The following is a 24,240-nucleotide window of genomic DNA, read 5'->3' on the forward strand; positions in this document are numbered from 1 at the left end:
TTGAATAATGCCTTGAAAGTCCCTCCTTTACATAATCTTGAAAAACTCCCCCAACAACAGGGCCTCTGAAGTACCTAGGAGATTATAACCTATCACGAAATGAATAATCCATAAGATTTCTGCATGGATATCTCCACCACATATGGAAAACTACCTTCCCCTTTCTTCCACAATGTTTTTGTCAATATTCTCTTCTCAATCCTATAACCTTCTTTAATTTCGGGGGGGGGGGTGTATAGTGCCACTTAGAAATCTGGGTAGTAAGATTTGTCTGGTGACAAATTACCAAAATTCCAGACTATTATTGCAAATATAATGCCAGGCATTCTTATTAACACAAACCAAGTTCGTTTCCTTGTCATTCTATACAGCAGGCATAGGCAAACTCGGCCATCCAGATTTTTGGGGGACTACAACTCCCATCATCCTTTACCACTGGTCCTGTTAGCTAGGGATGGTGGGAGTTGTAGTCCCAAAACATCTGGAGGGCCGAGTTTGCCTATGCCTGCTATACAGCTTTTTAGGATTTGTATCACACATGCTTACAGTATTTGATGTTTTCTTTCAACACGTTTCTTAAGAAGCTGTTGTTGACCTCCTTAAAATCACTGTTGCATATTTTCTCAGAAAGCTGCCCAAGGTGACTGGGACAACCCAGTCAGATGGGTGGAGCATTATTATTATTATTATTATTATTATTATTATTATTATTGAATAAAGGTAAAGGGACCCCTGACCATTAGGTCCAGTCGTGGCCGACTCTGGGGTTGTGGTGGTCATCTTGCTTTATTGGCCGAGGGAGCACGTATACATGACTAAGCTGTTTCTGGTGAACCAGAGCAGCGAATGGAAACACCATTTACCTTCCCAACAGAGCGGTACCTATTTATCTACTTCCGCTGGCGTGCTTTCGAACTGCTAGGTTGGCAGGAGCTGAGACACAGCAACGCGAGCTCACCCCATCGTGGGGATTCGAACCGCCGACCTTCTGATCGGCAAGCCCTAGGCTCTGTGGTTTAACCCACAGCGCCACCCGCGTCCCTATTATGGAATAAGACAGCCCTATTTTCATTGAAGAAACGTTGGAGGGTATGCTAACTGCAATTGCCAAGCACTGTAACGTACTAGGCAAGCCCAGATCTGCCTTACTTATGGCTTCACCAGCAAGAACCCAGCTATTCTTCTACAATGCCGATCCGGCCGTGCAAAATCCCAAACTAGCTCTGGGGTTCGTTCTTGCACCGGTGGCTGGCATTTAGGGGAAATCTGCAGCTAGCCAGCCCTTGTTCCTCTTGGCAAGAGCTCTGCCTGCTGCTGGAGCCGCAGCCGCAGGAGTAGGAAGTGCTTCAAGCTGTCGCCCCGCATTCCTCTGCTGTCTTCGCAAGTTCCTGCATCCGCGGAACAAGCCGTTCTCTGACATGGCCCAAGTCCAAAACCCAGGCACTTTGACTATCAAAGGCAGTCGCTGCTGGACCGCTGAGCGATGGGAGACTTTCGACAGATCATAGCACCAGAAGGGCACGTGGGGGTCATCCTGGCAGCCAGCACATAAAAGCTGGCACCTTGGCACTTCTGCCAGCCTTGATTCTGAAGGTCATATAAGGAGCAGCATCCATAACTTTCTAAAGAGCTACTGCTGCTGCTGTCTTGTCACAACACTTGAGCCCCCTGGAAAATGTCTGCTTTGATTTCATTTTAAAAAGTCAAGTCTCTAGTCCCCACAGTATAACAGAACTTCGTATAAAATAAAAATAAAAATTATTATTTATACCCCGCCCATCTGGCCGACTTTCCCCAGCCACTCTGGTGTTAAAAACAATACAGCATTAAATATTAAAAGCTTTCCTAAACAGGGCTGCCTTCAGATGTCTTCTAAAAGTCAGATAGTTGTTTATTTCCTTGACATCTAGTGGGAGGGTGTTCCACAGGGCAGGTGCCACTACCTCTGGTTCCCTGTAACCTCACTTTTTGCAGTGAGGGAACCGCCAGAAGGCCCTCGGAGCTGGACCTCAATGTCCGGGCTGAATGATGGGAGTGGAGATGCTCCTTCAGGTATACAGGACCGAGGCCGTTTAGGGCTTTAAAGGTCAGCGCCAACACTTTGAGCTGTACTCAGAGCCAATGCAGATCTCTTAGGACCGGTGTTATGTGGTCCCAGTGGCTACCCCCAGTCACCAGTCTAGCTGCCGCATTCTGGAATAATTGCAGTTTCTGGGTCACCTTCAAAGGTAGCCCCATGTAGAGTTCATTGCAGTAGGCCAAGCGGGAGATAACTAGAGCATGCACCACTCTGGTGAAACAGTCTGTGGGCAGGTAGGGTCTCAGCCTGCGTACCAGATGGAGCTGGTAGACAGCCGCCCTGAACACAGAATTGACCTGCGCCTCCATGGACAGCTGTGAGTCCAAAATGACTCCCAGGCTGTACACCTGGTCTCGGAAGAGTTTCAGGAGGACTCTGAAAGCCCTGGGACTTAATATAAATGGGGCTCAGCCTCAGAGTTTGCTAAGGCTTAGTTGTGGGTTATGTGAAGAGTGTTTCTGAGCACTTGTATGTTGCCATTCTGACACCTCTGTGTTACCATAGCTAGCCCCCACACATCTGGGGTGATCAAGCAAGAAGGGTTTAATTTCTATTAATTGTTTCTTAAAACAGAGGTACTGGAACCCATTCAGGATACAACCTCTGCCTTCGAACCACTGTCTCTAATTCTGAACATGTGATACTGCCATTGAGGGGTGATTTTATTTTGCGCATGCTCAGAGGCAGAGTGGGAAAAGTGGATATTCCCCCACACCCTTCCTTATTCCTAATCCGAGACCTAGTGATCACCCAATGAAATAAATGGACGTTGAGTTCAGGACATAACCGTAGGAAGCACTTCAGGGCTGGCAAAACTGGTGGGAATCTGCTGCTGCAAGAGGTGGTTTGGACAAAAAGAGATTCAATGCATTCATGGAGGCTGCAAGCCTACCAGCAGTTGGAGTTAGCCATAGTTCAGTGGAAACAACAGCTCCAGAAGATGTCTACCTTTGAAGCTACCTGGTGATGGAGAGCAAGGCAGGAGAGGTTTGTGTGGGAAACATGAGGACAGGGTTACAAGCCCCAAGCTGGTAGTAAAGTGAGGTGATTTAGACTCTGGTGCTGGTGTCCTTTCCAGATTATTAATATTATTCCAAGCATTTATTGCTATTCATTATTATTATTTAAGATGGTAATGCATAGTGCTTCTCCAAGCCAGACAGACCCTCTTCCATAGGGCTTTCTCCTTCCTAGTCTTCTCAGCATCACAGCCAATTTCTAAAGGCCTTATTCGGCCCCCCTCAGTAAAATATTTGAGGGGGGCTGGGAGCCCCCAAAGGTGATGGACATTCATTGCCATTAAAATGGTGTCCGTGTGCCTAATCATGTGATTATGTGGGGCGGGGCTTACCTGCCCCCTCCATTATTTTTTTCAAGTTGGCACCCCTACTTCCATGGCTATAGCCAGGATTTATGGGGGGGGCAAGACACTCACCTGTCAACATCCTCTGTCTCTTGTCTCGCAAATTCATGGGCGTAGCCAGGATTTTTCTTAGAGGGTTGTCGAGCTAAAGTTGTCGAGCTTTTTCTAGATCACCCCCAAAAGTAGTTGTTGAACTTTTTTGGGAAATCACAGGTAGAAAATACCCCCACTATGGTAAGCAAGCTTTCATAAGGGGGAGGAGGGCAGAACCTCAATAAATTGAGTACTTTCAATGCTTTTCAATAATTTTTGTGCTTGGCCCATGAGTAGTTTTGGACTGAAATGTCTCAACAGTTCTTTTATCTTCCTTTTGTGCTCATGAAAACTATCCTTCTACAATTTCTACTTTTAGTTTTAAGTATTGTTATTTATTGACTTGATTGATTGATTGATTGATTGATTGATACGCCCATGCCTACTTCTCAGTGGTGTCCTGGCCTATTCTGCGCCCCCCCCCCCCGCCCAGCTTCCAACAACCCCGACGGGTCCTACTAGCCTCGACTAGCCTCGACGTGCCCAACTCAGCTCCGGGCGAGAGCGGCGCGCCATCGGGCTCCCTCCTTCCCGGGCCACGTGTGGCTGAGCGCAGGCGGCGGCGCCTCTCCGCTTTTCCCCGCACCTGATTAGAGAAGCAGCTCCGTCCGCCGACTGAGCGAGCCCGGCCGGGAGATAAGGCTTATCGCGCCGTCCGCCTTCGGGCTTCTCGCCATCCCCATCTCCGATAAGGAAGGCTGGCTGGTCCACGTGCGCCTGCTTCCTCCGGAGCGAAGCGGGGAGAAGCGGAGACCTTGGCGCGTTAGGAAGCAACCCCGCCAGAACGCCGCTGCGCGCAAAAGGAGTCTGGCGCGTAAAAACGCGCGCCGCGGGGATCTCCGCGCAACGTGCCGCGCCGGGAGCAAAGAACAGGGGGGAGAGGGGGTTTCTAGACTAGAGAACGGGCAGCTCTAGGGTTTGAGTCCTTTGCAAGCTTCTGGGGCTGCAGGCGGGCAATTGGGGTGGGGGGGAGAAATGAAAAAAACCACCCAATTCTCAAAATTAAAACGAGACCCATGTAGGGGTGCCGACTTGAATAAAATATTGGGAGGGGCGGGGTAAGCCCCATCCCGCATAATCGATCATAAGACACACACCATTTGAATGGCAATGCTCATCAACTTTGGGGGTGCCCTCAAGTATTTTATTGGGGGGGGGGCAAAGGGACTTCGGCCCCAGGAGTTGTCTCCCACGGTTGCAGCCAACTAAATTATACTCTTTGAGTAGACCCGTTTGACTTAATGGACCTAAGTAAGTCATGCCTCTTAATCGCAGTGGGTCTGCTCTGAGTATGACTAAATGGATACCACTGTTAATATCAGCATGGACGGTACTGTTTCTTGACAAAAGCAGGATTGGCACTCATGCCCAAATCACTAATGTGGAAATTATTGAATCAGTGTCATAGGAGAGTATGCCCTGTCTGCTGCAGACCCTCCAAGTGGAATGCTCTCCCCAGGGAAGTTCACCTGGCACCTTCATTATATACCTTTAGGCGCCAGGCAAAAACGTTCCTTTTTAACCATGCCTTTGGCTGATCAGATTTATATCCTATGCCCTTTTAAAATGTGTTTTTTGTGGGGAGAGGGGTATTGGGTTTCTGTTTTTATTTTTATTAGGTATTTTGTGGTTTTATATCTTGATTTTATTCTGTGAACCACCCTGAGACCCCCGGGGAAAGGTACAGTGGTACCTCGGGTTAAGTACTTAATTCGTTCCAGAGGTCCGTTCTTAACCTGAAACTGTTCTTAACCTGAAGTAGCACTTTAGCTAATGGGGCCTCCTGCTGCCGACGCGCCACCTGAGCACGATTTCTGTTCTCATCCTGAAGCAAAGTTCTTAACCTGAAGCACTATTTCTGGGTTAGCGGAGTCTGTAACCTGAAGCGCATGTAACATGAAGCGTATGTAACCTGAGGTACCACTGTATATAAATTCAAACAACAACAACAACCTAATTTTCATCAGAGGAATGTTGGAGGGTGTGTGACCAGGGCCGTCTTATCCATATCCGGCTCCATGGTGCAAAGCTCCCTCTGGGACACGCACACACACCCCATTCCCCAAAGATTTTTAGGGAGGATGGCACTGCCAGCGGGGCTGGAGGAGGTTGGCATTGGCAGGAGGGCGGCTCCTTCAGCAGGGGAAGAGGCTGGACGCGGCGGCTTCCAGCTCAGCTGGCCACTTCATGCCACAGTGGCCATGGCAGACAGAGGCTCTAGGCACGGAGCTGCTTCAGCACAGCATGGTGGAAGTGGGCAAGGGTGGCAAACTGATGCCAGGAGGCACCGCATCCAGCCTCTGACTCTTCCCTGGCACCTTCCAGAACTTGGCGCCCGGCACCCCGTGCCACTAGCCTCTATGGGTAAGATGCCCCTGTGTGTGACCCTCTCTCATATCCAAGAGGCCTTCCCTTTTGAAAACTTAGGTCACTGAAATCGGATTTACGGTAATTACGGGAAATAATCAGAAGCTCTGGCAACAACACCTCAGCCAGCATGAAGTTTCACCTCCTCCTAGAAGTGTCAAGGCCTTGTCTCACTTGCTTGTCAGAACACACAGGCAGGCAGACACACACACAGTCGCCCTTGTCTACTGGCTGGGTCTGACGGGGCATTGTAGTCCAAAACATCCTGTGGGCACCAGCTTTCTGAAGTCTTCTTCATACCACCTTCTCACTCCTTTTGTTCTCCTCAGGCCATGCCTTACTCATTGCTTTGTTCCTCAGGGTCAAACTGCCCGTGATGCTGAGTCATGCAGAGTTTTCTTCTCTTCTATTCAATGTTTCCAGTTTCCCCCTTTTACAAAAGGCACTTCTTGGAGGCTGCAGTTTCCCACAGAAGATTTGAAGAGAAAGGTTGGGCCCTTTTACCCCTCAGGTTCCCCAGCCGCACCATGCTGAAAATGGCCTCCGCTAACCTGATTTTCCTCCTACAGGCGAACAGATGCAGGTATCTCTGCAGCCGCATTTTGTTAATGTGGGGAAGGAAATATTAGGCTTACTCACCCACTGTGAGCCTCAAAGCATTTCCTGAACTATCCTAGCATTCCCTTATTTATGCTTAGTCTGCCCTCTGCTTCTCCACGGGACTTGTTTCGCCAAAATATTCCCAAGTCGTGTTACAACTTCTTAACACCCCTCATTTGGGGAATTTGAAAGTGCGCCCCAATCTAGCCAGGCTGGTGAGAGGGATGTTTTCTGGAGAGAGTCTCAAGGGCCAGACTGAGCTCTGGAGGGCTGTGCTAAAAAGCTGAAGAATAATAATAATAATAATAATAATAATAATAATAATAATAATAATAATAATAATATATTATTTATACCCCGCCCATCTGGCTGGGCTTCCCCAGCCACTCTGGGCGGCTTCCAACAAAATTTTAAAATACAAGTAATGCATCAAACATTAAAAGCTTCCCTAAACAGGGCTGGCTTCAGATGTCTTCTAAAAGTCTGGTAGTTGTTGTTCTCTTTGACATCTGGTGGGAGGGCGTTCCACAGGGAGGGTGCCACTACCAAGAAGGCCCTCTGCCTGGTTCCCTGTAACTTGGCTTCTCGTAGTGAGGGAACCGCCAGAAGGCCCTCAGCGCTGGACCTCAGTGTCTGGGCAGAACAATGGGGGTGGAGACGCTCTTTCAGATATACTGGACTGAGGCCATTTAGGGCTTTAAAGGTCAGCACCAACACTTTGAATTGTCCTCAGAAACATACTGGAAGCCAATGTAGGTCTTTCAAGACCGGTGTTATATGGTCTCGGCAGCCGCTCCCAGTCACCAGTCTAGCTGCCGCATTCTGGATTAGTTGTAGTTTCCAGGTAACCTTCAAAGGTAGCCCCACATAGAGCGCATTGCAGTAGTCCAAGCGGGAGATAACCAGAGCATGCACCACTCTGGTGAGACAGTCCGCAGGCAGGTAGGGTCTCAGCCTGCATAAACATCCTCTGATTATTCACATTGCTCAGAAAGGGTGTTCCTTCCTTCCTTCCTTCCTTCCTTCCTTCCTTCCTTCCTTCCTTCCTTCCTTCCTTCCTTCCTTCCTTTTCTCTCTCTCTCTCTCTTTCTTTTTTCGACGTTGCATTATTTAGACCCGATCCTATAAAGCCATTCACACAAAATGACTTCTAATAATTTCCTTTCCTCCATTTCCAGTTCTCATTTCGCAGGGTCAGGCCAATATCCCACCTAGTCCAGCATCCTTTTCTCACAGTGACCCACCAGATGGCTGTAGGAAACCCACAAGCAAGAGCCCTCTCTCCCTCCTGCAGTTTCAGAAGCACTGCTGCCAGAGAGCATTGCCATCACGGCCAGTAGGCCTTCTGCAGCTTGAACGCCTCTGCTCCTGTCTATCGTCAGTCTGAACCATGCTTTGTGGGAGCCTTTCGAAAAGCCCTTTGACCTCCATTCTTGCCTGCTCTCATCATCCACTGGGAAACCGGTTCCCTCAGTGGGGCAGGGTGTGCATGCGCAATGTGGGTCAGGAATAATAATATTAAAGGAGCCTTGGCCATTCGGGCACAGAACATCACATTGGGTTAGCAGGCGAATTGCAATGTGGTTTTGAGCAGGAGCGAGGATTGACATGTTGGTTCATAAAGATGACAGTGAGCAAATCAGGGGACACATGTCTGGCTAATTCAGGTCGGCAAGGCATGCTGGTGCTTCTGCGGCAAAGGGAAGGAGAATGGAGACGTGTTTGGGGAGCAGATTGCAGTTTTTGGGTGCGTCCAGAACAGACGTTTTAAGGTCCACAAGATGCTTTTTTGTTTACAGTCATACCTCGGGTTACAGATGCTTCGGGTTACAGATGCTTCGGGTTACTTCCAGGTTTCTGCGCATGCGCACAAGTGCTAAATCATGCTTTGCGCATGAGCACCGAATCGTGACCCACAGATGCGGCGCTGCAGGTTGCGGACGCTGCGGGTTGCGAACGTCCTTCCCGCACGGATCACATTCGCAACCTGAGTTTATTTGATCAAATGTCTTGCAAGCAGGGAGGGGGGCATGGTTTCCATCCCAAACTCACCAGAACTCGGTTCCGGCACCCCTCAGGTGGGCACCATTATAAGAGAGCAAGGGAGGCGTTCAGGGGGAAGTTCTGGCACCCTGCAAAACAGCACCGCTTGCAAGGAATCTCGTATATCACAGCTGCCGTTCTGCACATTCATTTTCATTTGATTTCCCTCTTCCCCTTTTAAGATGATTCAGCCCATATCTGCTGTCAACACCTTGCTAATTCCCCATCCCTCCGCTAATTACCAGAAATGCACCAGACAGCCGCAATGTCTGCCTTTTCCCCCCAGTAGCCACCACAGTCCAGAAAATTGCTTCTAACCACGCACACACGTGTGTTGTAATTCCTTCCCTGGGGGGTGGGGTTGGGAGTGGGGAAGGGGCAGGGCAGGCATCCAATCAGGTTCTTCCAGGCAGCCTTGTTCATGATAATATCACGATGGTTATAAGTGATGCCCCCTTCAATACTGTTTGCGCCTGTGAAAGTTTTGGAGCAGGCATAACTGCCCTGAGAATTGATGCCAAACTCCCATAATGTTTTAATGCCGCAAATGTTGCAGGGTTGTTGTGTATTTGTGGGTTAGGGTTAGGTCTTTTCTTTTTTGCCCTGCTTTTGTTTGTTGCCCTACAGCATAAGAAGATCCCTTCCTGTGGCAATAATGTGGTATCGCGTGAGAAGCACTGCAGGGCAACTGATGAAGTAGAGTGATGTGTGGACATAGAATTATAGAATAGGAAGGGACCCCGAGGGACATCTAGTCCACAGACACACACACACACACACACACCGGGAATGCAGGAATCATTTGGCCCAATGTGGGGCTCAAACCCACAACCCTGAGATTACGAGGCTCATCTTCTACGGACTGAGCTATCTGCTACAGGCCAGTGTAAATCCACCTCTCTATTAATGTGTCCATGACGTGCAAAAACAAAAGAGGAGCAGAATCGCCCATCTAGAAATAACAATTCCCAGAACTGTAGCTTTTCCTAGTGATGGAAAACAAACATTGCAACACTTAATCCAGGCCTAGGCAAACCTCCAGATGTTTTGAGACTACAATTCCCATCATCCCTGACCACTGGTCCTGTTAGCTAGGGATGATGGGAGTTGTAGTCCCAAAACATCTGGAGGGTCGAATTTGCCTGTGCCTGACTTAATCAGCACAGCTGGGTGTCCTTCCCTATTTTATTTAATGTAGGTCTTTCAGGACCGGTGTTATGTGGTCTCAGCGGCCACTCCCAGTCACCAGTCTAGCTGCCACATTCTGGATTAGTTGTAGTTTTGGGGTCACCTTCAAAGGTAGCCCCACGTAGAGCGCATTGCAGTAGTCCAAGCGGGAGATAACCAGAGCATGCACCACTCTGGCGAGACAGTCAGCAGACAGGGAGGGTCTCAGCCTGTGTACCAGACGGAGCTGGTAGACAGCTGGCCTGGACACAGAATTGACTGCCACTGGCACACAGCTCAGTATGATTCTTCCTCACCCGTTTTGGAGGGTGAAACCCGGACCAGTCCTCTGGCTGATGGGGGAGTTTGCTCTTCCGCCATGAAGGCCTGGGTGCCTGCATGAAATGGGTGGGGCCAAGATATTACCATTGATTTGCCTGAGAGAGTCTTGCACCCAGATCGCACCCAGACCCAGGTTCAGCTCACCCCACTCAAAATCCTCTCTCAGCTATAATTCCAGTGAAGTGTCTGCAGCTCGAAAGGTACACCATACAGACACCTCAAGAAAGTTCCTATCATTTTGCTGCTGTGAGATTTGCTCTCGACTCAGTGGGACTTCTCTCTCTCTCTCTCTCTCTCTCTCTCTCTCTCTCTTTAGTCACGACAGACGCCAGAAGGTGAATTTCTGCCACTAGACCAATGCGAGCTCGACGTTGGATTCGGAACTGGGGCCGACCAACTGTTCCTCGTTTCTCCTCTCACCATCTGCCATGAAATCAACGAAAAGAGCCCTTTTTTTGCCCTCTCACAGAGATCGCTGCGGAGCGAGCAGTTCGAGATTGTCGTTATCCTGGAAGGCATCGTCGAAACTACAGGTACAGTGCTGACTAATAATAATAATAATAATAATAATAATAATAATAATAATAATAAATAATTTGCATAGTGCTAAGATGGGGGCCACTGTGGGATTTCAGGTGCTGCCAGAATACATCTCCCATGGTTAGCCCAGCCAGGAGAGCGTGAGACTCTTAATCTCAGGCTGTTGTGAGTTTGAGCCCCATTCTGTGATTCTTTTTATATATACATATACATTTTTATTAGTTTTTTTAACATATCATTTCCAACAATCATATAACATAACTTCTTATCTTATACAATATTTTAGATTTCCATCAACACCTCTGGTGATTTTCCATTCTTTATCACTTATTCTGCATTTCTTAATTTCTCTATTACTCTTAATTATCATTAACTAATAGTTCTCCGCATAGTCTTTCTTGCAATATTTCAGATAGTCATCCTTACAAAACTTCTTGCAATCCTACTAGCGTAATCTGTTCATTACAGTTACTTTTCAAATAGTTCGTATATTTACTCCAGTCTTCTAAGAATCTCTGGTCCCGCAGGTTTCAAATCCTTCCTGTTAATTTATCCAATTCTGCATAGTCCATCAATTTCATCCGCCATTCTTCTTTCATTGGTGATTTTTCTTGCTTCCATTTTTGTGCCAAGACAATTCTGTGATTCTATCCCAGACCACTGGCCTTGCTGACTGGGGCTGATGGGAGCTGGAGCCAACCACATCTGGAGGGCCAAAGGTTTCCCATCCCACTGTTCCCTGGGAAGAGGGGTTGGCTGTTAAACCCCTCTGGGAATTGTAGCTCTGTGAAGGGAATGGGGTCTCCTAAGAGCTCTCAGCATCCTTAAGAAGAAATGACGATTGTTTCGTCTTTGTGTGGCTGTTCAAAGTGGCATTAAAGGTAAAGGTACCCCTGCCCATACAGGCCAGTCGTGTCCGACTCTAGGGTTGTGCGCCCATCTCGCTTAAGAGGCCGGGGGCCAGCGCTGTCCGGAGACACTTCCGGGTCATGTGGCCAGCGTGACAAAGCTGCTCTGGCGAGCCTGCACCAGCGCAGCACACGGAAACGCCATTTACCTTCCCGCTATAAAGCGGTACCTATTTATCTACTTGCACTACGATGTGCTTTCGAACTGCTAGGTGGGCAGGAGCTGGGATCGAACGACGGGAGCTCATTCTGCCGCGGGGATTCGAACCGCCGACCATACGATCGGCAAGTCCTAGGCACTGAGGTTTTACCCACAGCGCCACCCGCGTCCCTTCAGTGGCATTATACTGCTTTAAAAGGGTGGTGTGTTTGTGGCCCTAGAAGTTCGCCAGAAAACAAACGTCCGTTCTCCGCTTCTTCTTAACCCGCCAAAAAACGTGGCCCACATCAGCTTCTCATGACGGGCTTTATCAAAGCAAAAAGGCTAATTGAACAGCGTCTGAAGGACTTAGAGCAACAGAACAATCTGGCCATTATAAAGAAATTCTGTCCTTAGTATGTCTTCCCCCCCCCCCTTCTCAGTTTGATTCCCTGGCACCATATTTGTAACTATCCCAAAATACAGACGTGCCTTCAGACTGGCCAGATTGGATGTGATGCCCTCTGCCGTACTTGAGGGCAGATACCAAAAGATGCCAACTGAGAAACGACTCTGCCCCTGTGGAGATGGTAATCTGGAAGCAGTGGCCCATGTTCTCCTGTCCTGTCACCTTTATAAAGATCTGAGGAATGAGATCATTACCCCACTCTTACTTACCATCCCAGGCCGACCATCTGAGGCCACATTGTTCTTTCTTTTATCAGATCAAAAGGATCAGACAACAGCGAAGGTTGCTAGGTTTATCAAGGGTGCAATGAGATTAAGGGTCACTATCTGAATGATAATCTTGGTCATTTGATTGCCCTTTTTACCCATTGCTGTATTTTATTATTCGTATATATTTTAATTTGTATATATTGCTTGTTTTATGTTGCTATGGCCGTTGGCTAATGCGAATAAAGTTTATCTATCTACCGTATTTTTCGCTCTATAAGACGCACCTAGTTTTTGGAGGAGGAAAACAAGAAAAAAAATATTCTGAATCTCAGAAGCCAGAACAGCAAGAGGGATCGCTGCACAATGAAAGCAGCAGTCCCTCTTGCTGTTCTGGCTTCTGGGATAGCTGCGCAGCCTGCATTCGCTCCATAAGACGCACACACATTTCCCCTTACTTTTTAGAAGGGAAAAAGTGAGTCTTATAGAGCAAAAAATACGGTATCTAAAAAAAACGTGGCCAGCTTCTGCCAGCTCTCCAATAAAAGTCCTTTCCTGGTTCTGCCCACTGAATCAGGTGTTTTCATCATCGCAAACTGGCTGGCTGGCTGCCACTCTCCTCCTGCCCTCCTGCTCTCAAGGAAAGAGAAAGCAAGGGAGCCCTGGCTTCTGTTAGAAAAGTAGGACACCCTAGTTGTCGGAGGCTCCCCATTCCTCTGTGTGTTTAGCCTGGAGGCCTATCTGCTTCAGAGGGAAGAGTCTAGCAAACGTGACGGTTACAGAGAGATTAATGATGTGACTTCACCCTCTGGCTCTATAGTAATGAGCCTTGATTCTGTAGTGTATAGCACAACGAAAGAGATAAGTGGATTTTTCTCCCTCTCTCTTTTAGAGAGCTCTCATTTACAGTTCTTGAAAGAGGAGAAGTCCTGTTCTATTGGGATAGGGAAGCAAAAGAGCAGCCTCACGTTATTCCAGGGCTTAATTTGGGCCAGCCCACCTCAGGTGTCAATTGGAGAATCTGCCAACTCAGCCCCAGGACCAGCTTTCAAGTTTGGCAGCAGTCTCCCCGCTGCACTTTGAAAACTGTTCTGTGTGAAGTTGCAGCAGCTCTAAAGCCAGCCAGGCAAGCAAAATGTGTGGGATGGTTTATCAATGGGCAGGAGAGGATATATTAGTTGCAATTTATCCCTCCAATCTCCGTTGGGTGTGGGGGTCGAGTGGAGTATTAAAACCTGATGCTGTGAATACTTTCATTTTATGAGTCAATCCCAGCCAACGAAATAGGTTGGCTTCCCCTTTGCTTCCCTCTTAATAAAAGAATCAGGCAACAACTTATAAAGTAAGCTTAAAATATATTGTTTACTTACTTGGCAGTCTTGCACGGGAACACAGCAAAGTTGTGCAGGTAAAATACTTCTTGCTTTCAACAGCCAAAGTTAAATACAGTCATACCTCGTGTTGAAGTAGCTTCGAGATAAGTATTTTCAGGTTGTGTGCTGCGATGACCTGGAAGTAACAGAGCACGTTACTTCCCGGTTTCGCCGCTCACGCATGCACAGGTGGTCAAAATGACGTCACGCGTGTGCGCAGAAGCAGCGAATCGCAACCCTCACACCTGCGGACGCAGGTTCCATTCGCTTCTGGATGTGAACGGAGCTCCGGAACAGATCCCATTCTCATCCAGAGGTACCACTGTACAGAAATGGAGTCTGCGCTCGGGGAGAGTACAGATAGATATCCGTCTGCATGAAAGATATTGTGAGAAAGAGAGAGAGACAGAGGAAACAGACAGATGAGGAGGAGAAGGCTTTATATCTCCCATTTCTTCCCGCCACTGGAAACAGGGGAAATGACATTACACAGAGCCCTCTCTCCACCAGTTACATTTCTATGGTCTAAGTTTGCCTATCTAGAAATTTGCAGCTCTGTGGTCATTAGCTACAAGACTTCCCCATGTTAGATTTCGACTGCTAATCTGCAAAATGCTCTTCCGCTGACATGTGCCTCGTGTTGTTGTGGTTTTAAATTTGGTCTTTGAAATTTAAACAGCACTGACTTGAATATGAGTCAGCTGACTTGCGCAGTCATTACTTATTTATTGCTTCACCAGGGGCTGCCATCGCTCCTCACTCTGCTCACCAACCCTGCCTACCCACCAAGACCCACATTGGCCCAACCTTCCTTACCTTTATACCTCACCCATCCCATTGCCTATCCCCACAACCATTGGAGGTGCTTCCCCCTCCAATGAATACAGCTGCAGCCTAGGCCACCTGACATCCTGTGGTCATGTTGGAGTTGATGTGGCCACCTGTTGGTGACCACGTGAACTGCAACATGACAACAGCCTTCCATTTTTATGTATATAGGAAGATAGAAGGACGATCCCCATTTGGCCTTTGAAAAGCTTTTCTTAGCAGGTGATGGCTGTGCCCTGGTAGTGCTTTAACTCTTTGGCTCTCCTGCATCGAGCAAGGGAATAGACTAGATGGCTGATAAGGCTCCCTCCTCCAGTTCTTAGACACCATCCTCTGACATTTATAATCCTATGGTATTAGTGAGCACACAGGGAAATGAGCCCTTGATAATATGGTTAATATTGTTAGGCCCCATCAACTTTAAACAGAGTTAACAGAGCAGCTGAAGGGGAAGAGTGGTGTACGTATTTATTATATTTTTGTCCCACTTTTTTTCCAGCAATCTCAGAGTAAGGCGCATTGTTTCCTCCCCGCCCTCACCACCCATTTTAGCTTCACAACAACAACAACCCTGAAAAGTAGGGCTCACAGCCCAAGACCACCCACGGCTGAGTAGGGATTTGCACCTATACCCAAGTACAGCACATTAGCCACTATGCCACTTTGGCTCTCCGAGAGTGTAAGAAGAATACAGCACAAATCCAAGCAAAGGGAAGATTTGCTTGGCAAAGGATTCTCCTGGCGTTTTCGTCCAAGTCCTGAAAAACACAGTTCAGCAGCTGAATGTCAAAGCCACAAGGAGCGCAATTAATTTTGTGGATGCGTTCCAGCCCAACCATCCTTGCTGCGTAAATGTCATTTGACATTTTAAATAGGAAATTATACGTTAATCAAATGTAACGTCAAGCGTAATTTACCCTTCTTAAATCAGGTGCAGGGAGCCTCCAGCCCCCAGGCAGAGTGCAGCCCTATAAGGAAACTCTGGGACATCCCTCTCTTCCCTAGACCCCTCCCTGGCCTTCTCTGCACACTCCTTCAAGCACTTTTCCCTGGCCAGACTGTATTTTTGATCTGTGATAATGCGTCTTCCTTGCCTGGATGGAAGATGAAAATATTGGCAAGGCAGGAGGGTGGGGGCTGTAGAAACATCTGGCTTCCATAAGGCTGGAATGTAGCTTCCTGTACAGAGGTAAGAGTCACACCTCTTGCTCCACCCCCTTTTCCCCTGGCCCCGCCCACCAGTGGCACCCCGCACTTGCTCAAAGATTGTTCATGAGATGATGTGGTCCAAAGGTCCACCTGGGGGGAAAGCAGGGTCAGCTGTTCATGTTGTGCAGATGCCTGATTATCGTCTTCCAAAGCAACTACTCTATTCTGAACATAAAAATGGAAAGCGTAATGCTGGTGGTCAGCAAAAGAGGTTTAAAGACTCTCTCAAAGCAAATCTTAAGAAAATGTAGTATAAACACTGACAACTGGGGAACACCGGCCTGTGAGCGCTCCAGTTGGAGAACAGCCTTTACCAAAGGTGTCATGGGCTTTGAAGATGCTTAAACTCAGGACAAAAGGGAGAAACGTGCTAAGAGGAAGGTATGCTTGGCAAACCCTCACAATGATCAGCTCCCGCCTGGAAACCTATATCGCGACTGTGGAAGGACGTGCTTTTTTTCCTATTAAAAAAATATTTAGGGGTACTCTCATTTTCCCACTCATATTGAAATACTGCCCCTCAATGAGGTCAAACTTAGATTCACAATATGTTTAGGAGTATGTGTACCCCTGTGTACCCCCAGAAAAAAAACCATAGCATATAGTTTATTTCCTTGACATCTGATGGGAGGGCGTTCCATAGGGCAGGCGCCACCACTGAGAAGGCCCTCTACCTGGTTCCTTGTAACCTCACTTCTCGCAGGGAGGGAAATGCCAGAAGGCCTTAGGAGCTGGACCTCCATGTCTGGGCTGAACGATGGGGGTGGAGAAGCTCCTTCAGATATACTGGCCCTTTGAGGCCCTTTAGGGCTTTAAAGGTCAGCACCAACACTTTGAATTGTGCTTGGAAACATACTGGGAGCCAATGTAGGTCTTTCAGGACCGGTGTTATATGGTCTCGGTGGCCACTCCCAGTCAATATATCCTAAAGACACCACAATCTCTGCTGACCTCTGTTCCATGGAAACCAAACCATGGGTAAGCCACTGGAACCCCAAGAGCTTCTCACTGCTTGGAGATTGGAATGGCATGACCATAGCCCTTGTCTCCTAAATCCTAGAAGAATTGTGGGGCTGTGCAGCAGGAGGAAGACCGGGCTGTGATTCCTCTCTGGCACCTCTGTGTTCAGAGGTTCCCCATGTTGTCCAGAGGGTAATCTCTACTATTCAGAACCAGTTCTTGGGCTTGAACAAAACCCCTGAGCATGCACGAAAACGGAGAAAGGCTTTCCCGACGTTTTATCTTAATGTGCATTCCGCGTCCGCTCGCAAGAGCATCCTTCTCCATTATGCGTCTTGCAACCTTCAGAACTGCCCGGCTGAATGTGGCAGTTAAAAGGGGGTTAATGGAAAGCACATAAGCAAATCTAGCTAAGTCAATAAAGGCCGCCCGGAGACTGACTGTCACCAGATGGAACAGCAGGTGATTTGTTACCTCCATAGGAAACAGAACTGATGGATGAACTGTGCAAACTTAGCTCTGATTTGCTCACTCTTTCGTCCCCCTTTGTAAAGCCATATGCTGCCCTTCCTGTCTCGTGAAGGCAGAGATGTTAGCTAGTCCCACTGAAATCGGTGCCATTACTAACTTGTCCCATGGATTTCAGTGGGGCTACCTCAGGGACGCGGGTGGCGCTGTGGGTAAAACCTCAGTGCCTAGGACTTGCCGATCGTATGGTCGGCGGTTCGAATCCCCACGGCAGGGTGAGCTCCCGTCTTTCAGTCCCAGCTCCTGCCAACCTAGCAGTTCGAAAGCACCCCTAAGTGCAAGTAGATAAATAGGTACCGCTTTATAGCGGGAAGGTAAACAGCGTTTCCGTGTGCTGCTCTGGTTCGCCAGGAGCGGCTTAGTCATGCTGGCCACATGACCTGGAAGTGTCTCCGGACAGCGCTGGCCCCCAGCCTCTTAAGTGAGATGGGCGCATAACCCTAGAGTTGGACACGACTGGCCCGTACGGGCAGGGGTACCTTTACCTTTCAGCTACTGAAGGTAATGGGGCCCTTTATATGTCCAGCTGTCCTTTGTCAACAACAAATCATCACTGTTTTTTGTGTTGAATATATGCTATATGGTAATTTATGGACCTAATAGGTATCTAAAGGTATATAGAAATGAGCAAACCAGTGATATTTTAGGGAGCAGGTTAGCAGGCGGGGCCCATGATTTACATCATAGGAGCCTACACAACCCAAAACAAAACACTGTTGCTTTTTATTTAATTCGTTGTTTTGTCTTATATTTTGGAAATGTACATCCTTTTTTTTCTTTTAAATTTTTTGGGGGGCCTCCAAGAGAGTGGGGCCCTAAGCTATAGCTTGTTTAGCTTATAAGTAAATCTAGCACTGGGCTACCTTTGAGTCCAGCCCAGTAGTTCCAACCATAGCTGCTTAAGGCAGCTTTTAGAAGGAAGCTTTTTCTGCTAACGCTACAGTGGGACTTAAGACAGACTGTGAACATTGCAGTTCCGCAGGGGCACAGAGCATGGTTTGGGGCTCAGAATTTCACTACCTGAGACTCACAGTTTCTTTTCTTTTAAAGCAAATTTTGAACACTCGGGGTATGAAGGCACACCTGAAAGCATGTAGGCAATGCCTTACTGGACTCAGAAGCCAGGGAGATGGCTAAACAAAATTCATAGCTCCTCGTCCTCCTTATCCACAATTCAGGATAACGGTGCAATCCTGTGCACTCAGAAATAAGTCCCATGGAGTTCAATAAGGCTTACTCCCAAGTGAGTATGTATAGCAGGTGCGGGGAACCTCTGTTGCTGAACTACAACTCCCATCAGCCCCCACAAGCATGTCCAATGGCCAGGGATGATGGGAGTTGTAGTTCAGCAACATCTGGGGGGGGGCTAGAGGTTCCCCACACCTGGCATATAAGATTGCAGCCTAAATTATGGAAGATGGTTTTTCAAAACAAAACTGTGCACTGTGCAAAATAAAACAACACACCATCTAAAATAAAAACTGCTATGTTGTGCTGTTTCTTTTGTATTTTTGACATCTGTTAAATGCTTTCCTTTTTCAGCAAGCATTCCAAGCAGATATTTTTATAACAGTCGGAATCTGTATTGGGTTTGAAGTTGTGTGGCCTTGTTTCCCCCCCCTAAATATGCAATGGTTTTTAACTGTTATTACAAGCGCGATTGCTTTACGTATGTTTTAATTGTATCGTGGATTCAAGATGCTTCGTAGGAAGAGGCCCATCCACAAAACAGATAAGCGTACAATATAAGAGCAGGCATTACGCAAAACAAGAGGAGATCCTAAAATAGGTTTGATTTGCATGATTTATACAGATCACCCCACAGAGCTTTTCTTGTCACGGGATTAGGGTTGCCTGGGTGCGGAATTTATTAATGTTGTTAATGTTGTAGTTCTAATTATTTTTCATCTCGGCGTACGCGCAGCTCAGAAGGGACTTTGTCTTTTTCAAGCAAGAAGGGCCTTTGGGCAATTGCTCAGGCGAAGCTAAGCATGGCTTTATAACGCCAATCCTGAGAATCACAGAAGAGACAGACGGCTGCTTTGCACACTGTTGTACCAATGGATAACTCCAGCAGCACAAACTGGTGCATAGTTTTCTATGCTGGGATCAGAATGGAGAACTACATTGATGCAGTTATTTCCAAGTTGCTGCGTGCAATTTTGCACACAAACACACAAAACAAGCTGATGCACACCCAGTGTGGTAGATCCACATATGCAAACTCCATTTTCCAGATCAGGGCATTTGTCCCTAATATGTATATTTATTATTTAATAATGCGGTGAATGTTTAATATAGGATGTGACACGCTAATAGCCATATTTTTACTGCCAGTGCTAATCTCAAACGACAGGAGAGACACGTCTTTTCCCTTCCCCAAGAATTCCTGCAGTCCTAGATCATCAATCACTCACTGTCATTTGTTGCCATCGGATATTAGAGCAGACTCGTCTTTGGGCTGTGTCTCCCAGAGTAGCTCAAATTAACCGGGTCTTCTCTAATAGCAGGGGAGATGAACGATGGAGCAGGTAGCTCATGGTTTTGCGTAACATCGTTGCAGAGAGACAGGAAATAGCCAACATGGGGCAGGGTGGGGAAGAATAGGAGGGTAGGATGCTGCTGCTACTGCCCAAATGCCCCTTGTATGAGTGGCGTTCACACATGGGTTTAGCTGACCCTAAGAAGGAAGGGGTGTGGGATGTGATACATAAGTAGTAGTCAAGTACAACATTCCTTGTTTTCCTAGAGTGGACATGCAGGGGAATGTTTGGCCCAGCCAGTCGAAAACTTCCTGTTTCCTCCTGGCTGGGACATACTTCCTTTGCAGGTGACTAGAGGGGGCGTGGCCTTACCTGCCCAGGTAACAAAGGACGGCGTGCGAGAGTTTGCAGTTTGCATCTCTTCTTGGTTGCGAGGGCAGGCTCCATGCCCAAGACCCCCAAAATTGGAGGTTGGGGGGTCAAGAAATTCGACACCTCCCTTTCCATGGAGGCGCAGGCTGCAGCCACAGCAAAGGTGGCATTTTTCCATCTCCGCCATATTAAGCAGTTGGTCCCTTACCTTTCTCACTCTGATCTGGCCACAGTGATCCATGTGACAGTCACCTCCAGGCTTGATTACTGTAACTCGCTCTACACGGGGCTGCCCTTGAAGCTGACCCAGAAACTCCAATGGGTGCAGAATGCTGCGGCGAGGCTCCTTACGGGGTCCTTGCCATGGGATCGCATTCATCCAGTGCTTTACCAACTGCACTGGCTCCCGGTGGAGTACAGGGTCAGGTTTAAGGTGCTGGTTTTGACCTTCAAAGCCCTATGCAGCCTAGGACCCACGTACCTACGGGACCGCCTCTCCTGGTATGCCCCGCGGAGGACCTTAAGGTCCACAAATAACAACACTTTGGAGGTCCCAAGCCTCAAGGAGGTTAGATGGGTTTCAACTAGGGCCAGAGCCTTTTCAGCACTGGCCCCGACTTGGTGGAACACTCTGTCACAGGAGACAAGGCCCTTTGGGACTTCTTTGCACAGGGCCTGCAAGACAGAGCTGTTCTGCCTAGCCTTTGGTTTGGACTCGATCTGACCCTTATGTTTCCCTCCCCTTATGGTCTTGATTTATCAGCTACTCTAAAATGAGGCTGCATTTTAAATTGCATTTTAACCTGTATCTAAAATTGGTGTTTTTCCCCCCTCTCTTTTTCCCCTATTATGTTTTTACTGTGATTTTATTGGTGTTAGCCGGCCTGAGCCCGGCTCTGGCCAGGGAGGGTGGGGTATAAATATTATTATTATTATTATTATTATTATTATTATTATTATCTCTAGATGCTTCAGGTAGGAAGAATTAAAGGAGCTGTCCAGCACAGGGGTAGGCTGGGGATCTGGGGAAATAGCATTTTCCAATGGCACCATACTTTGAAAATCAAGCCAATTGATCCTGTCCATGCATTGAGGTTGAATTCTGACAAGACAGAAGTACTGTTTTGGGGGGACAGGAGGGTGTGGGGGATTCCCTGGTCCTGAATGGGGTACCTGTGCCCCTGAAGGACTAGGTGCATAGCCTGGGAGTCATTTTGGACTCACAGCTCTCCATGGAGGCGCAGGTTAATTCTGTGTCCAGGGCGGCTGTCTACCAGCTCCACCTGGTATGCAGGCTGAGACCCTACCTGCCCGCGGACTTCCTCGCTAGAGTGGTGCATTCTCTAGTTATCTCCCGCTTGGACTACTGCAATGTACTCTACGTGGGGCTACCTTTGAAGGTGACCCGGAAACTACAACTAATCCAGAACGCGGCAGCTAGACTGGTGACTGGGAGTGGCCGCCAGGACCACATAACACCAGTCCTGAGAGATCTGCATTGGCTCCGAGTACGTTTCCGAGCACAATTCAAAGTGTTGGTGCTGACCTTTAAAGCCCTAAACAGCCTCAGTCCTGTATACCTAAAGAAGCATCTCCACCCCCATCGTTCAGCCCGGACACTGAGGTCCAGCGCCGAGGGCCTTCTGGCGTTTCCCTCATTGTGAGAAGTGAGGGTACAGGGAACCAGACAGAGGGCCTTCTCGGTAGTGGCGCCCACCCTGTGGAACGCCCTCCCTTCAGATGTGAAGCAAATAAGCAGCTATCCTATCTTTAAAAGACATCTGAAGGCAGCCCTATTCAGGGAAGTTTTTCATATTTAATGCTGTACTGTACTTGATTGGGAGCTGCCCAGAGTGGCTGGGGAAACTAGCCAGATGGGCGGGGTATAAATAATAAATAATAATTATTGTTATTATTCTCTTGGTCTTTTAGGGATGACTTGCCAAGCCAGGACCTCCTACACAGAAGATGAAGTTCTCTGGGGCCATCGGTTCCTCCCTGTGATGTCGCTGGAAGACGGTTTCTTCCGCGTGGATTACTCTCAGTTCCACGGAACGTTTGAAGTCCCCACTCCCCCCTACAGCGTGAAGGAGCAGGAAGAAAACCTCTCTCTCCCTTCGCCTTTGAACACGCCGACAGGGAGCAACAGAAGCCGGAGGGAAAAGATCTCCTCCCTCGATTGCCTCGATTTTTTCGAAGAAAAAGGCAACAGGCTCCCCAGCAAATTCCAGAAAATCTGCTCCGGCAAACGGGAGCTCCACAGAGGCGTCCTCAGCCTCTGCTCCAGCAACGTAGAGAAAGCATGTAGCACGGGAGATCTGCTCAAAATCCAGCAGATCACCTCTGTCTGCGGCACAGAAGACGGGGGCGAGAAGCTCATGTCGGCAGCCTTCAAAACCAAATCGGAGCTGCTGGCTCGCTCCACTGGGAACCTCGAACTCCAACAAAGGCCTCAAACCTTGCTCACCTTGGGAGCGACCTTAGATCATGAGAATTTGCCTGCCAAGCTGCGGAAAATGAACTCGGGACACCTGTCCTAAAAGGGAGGAAAAGCCTAAATGAGCCACAGTTTTCATTTAAAACTTCTGGATTTCTCGGGTTACTACTGTGAAGACCCCCTGAGCTATGCCCATGCGCTAGCAATGGCAGTCCAATTTAAACAAGAATGTTTTTTTATATTATAAAACACAGAGAGAGAGCTTCAACCCACAACCCATTGTAGTTATGTAACAGGGGGTTGTTGGTTGCTTACGTGGCAGTGTAAGTAAGAAGAAAAAAATCTCTTGAAGCTACTGTTGGGTCTTCTATTTTCTTTTCCTTTCCAAAGCATGCCTATCTAGTACCATTTTCTCTGACTTGCCCCTTTAAAGAAGCAATTGTTCTATAACAAGAGTACCTCTGAGTATGTACAGAGGGCTGCTCTCTCAAGCAACTGCAGCGTGTCCTTGAACACTTATGAAGCAACACAAAAGGGCCTGCTTTGTGGGCTTTTTAAAGAAGCTACGCACCAGCCACACCCCTCGGGAGCCTCTCAGGAACCCACAGAGAACTGCTGCTGTCCTGCGTGAGGCACCACCACCGATAAGGCCCCACCTCTGACAGACACACATCTCGCTTTAGCTGATACGTGCAGCCATTGTACACACAGGGATTAAATGAACATGATCCACAGGTGTATGTCGAAAAGCACAGAACAATCTAAAGGGGGGCGGGGGATTATTACAGACCAACATGGCTTCCTTTGTTTTTATGTGCCTTGAAGATTATTGAATCTAGCTGTTTAGAAACAAGAGCTACAGCGGAATGAAGATGGTTTTTCTACCACCTCAAGGGGGAACTTGTCGAGGACCACGTGCCCTCCAGCCACTAGGTAACGCTACCAAATTTAGCTTCACTTGACTTTATCGCCTGAAATAAATCTCCAGCTTTGCTCATAGGAAGACTGCCATGCTCTCCACCAGCTCAATTCTCTGCCTTAGACGGAGACAGTGTGTTTCGCTTTTAAGGCCAGAGACAGGGTAACTGCTGGATTTAGAATTAACAGAAAATGGGTGGTTCCCCATTGCCTCTTTGTCTCTTGCAACACCTAGAAAAGGTTAATCCAACCAAGCTTGCCATCTTAAGACTGAATCTAGGTGCAGAAAACTTGGGGCTAAGCCAATAATACGTCTCCTCTTCTTCTGTCTCCCCGCCCCTTCGACTGCTTTGTGTAGCATCTCTCCCAGTGAAGGGTTTCTGGAGAACTTGAAAACTCGCTCTCTATTTTGTGGTTGATCCGCCTAAATAAAGGTATTCTTGCCCGAGTGTGAATTTTGGTGGTGGAACTGAAAAGGGTGAGGCGAATGAAAATGAGCGGTTGAAGTGAGGGCGAGAGGCGACTGCTCACTTTACCAAGCAAAAGCATGTCTTTATCTAAAATATTGTTACAAAAGTTGGGTGCCTCCCCCTCTCTCTGCCGAACGGTGGCAAGAGCCCTGGGGGTTCAGGCACTCACGCGGGGTCTGTGTTCCTTTGGAGAATTGAGACCCAGCAGAGACTGTTGTATCTTTAAGAAATATGATTGATTGATTGATTGATTGATTGATTGATTGATTGATTTACACCTTCAGTCTGAGTGAAGGGAGTCCAGGTCTTACAACATGGTTGTTTCAAGAGGGGCTTGTGCCCCAC

General features: G+C 47.9%; 1 protein-coding gene across 2 annotated transcripts in view; it reads left to right on the forward strand.

The window, feature by feature from the left end:
* LOC309354179 (G protein-activated inward rectifier potassium channel 1-like) overlaps positions 1–23,880 on the forward strand; it is a 230,459-nt gene extending 206,579 nt beyond the window's left edge. For both annotated transcript variants that reach the window (XM_081884177.1, XM_081884176.1), the window contains 2 exons: positions 10,372–10,588; positions 22,003–23,880. In XM_081884177.1, the coding sequence (XP_081740303.1) occupies positions 10,372–10,588; positions 22,003–22,610 (825 nt within the window). In that variant the 3' untranslated portion in view covers positions 22,611–23,880. The remainder of the gene's footprint in view (positions 1–10,371; positions 10,589–22,002) is intronic.
* Positions 23,881–24,240: the final 360 nt, after the last annotated feature.

Source organism: Podarcis melisellensis (assembly GCF_964234715.1).
Source record: "Podarcis melisellensis genome assembly, chromosome: 13".
NCBI lineage: Eukaryota > Metazoa > Chordata > Lepidosauria > Squamata > Lacertidae > Podarcis > Podarcis melisellensis.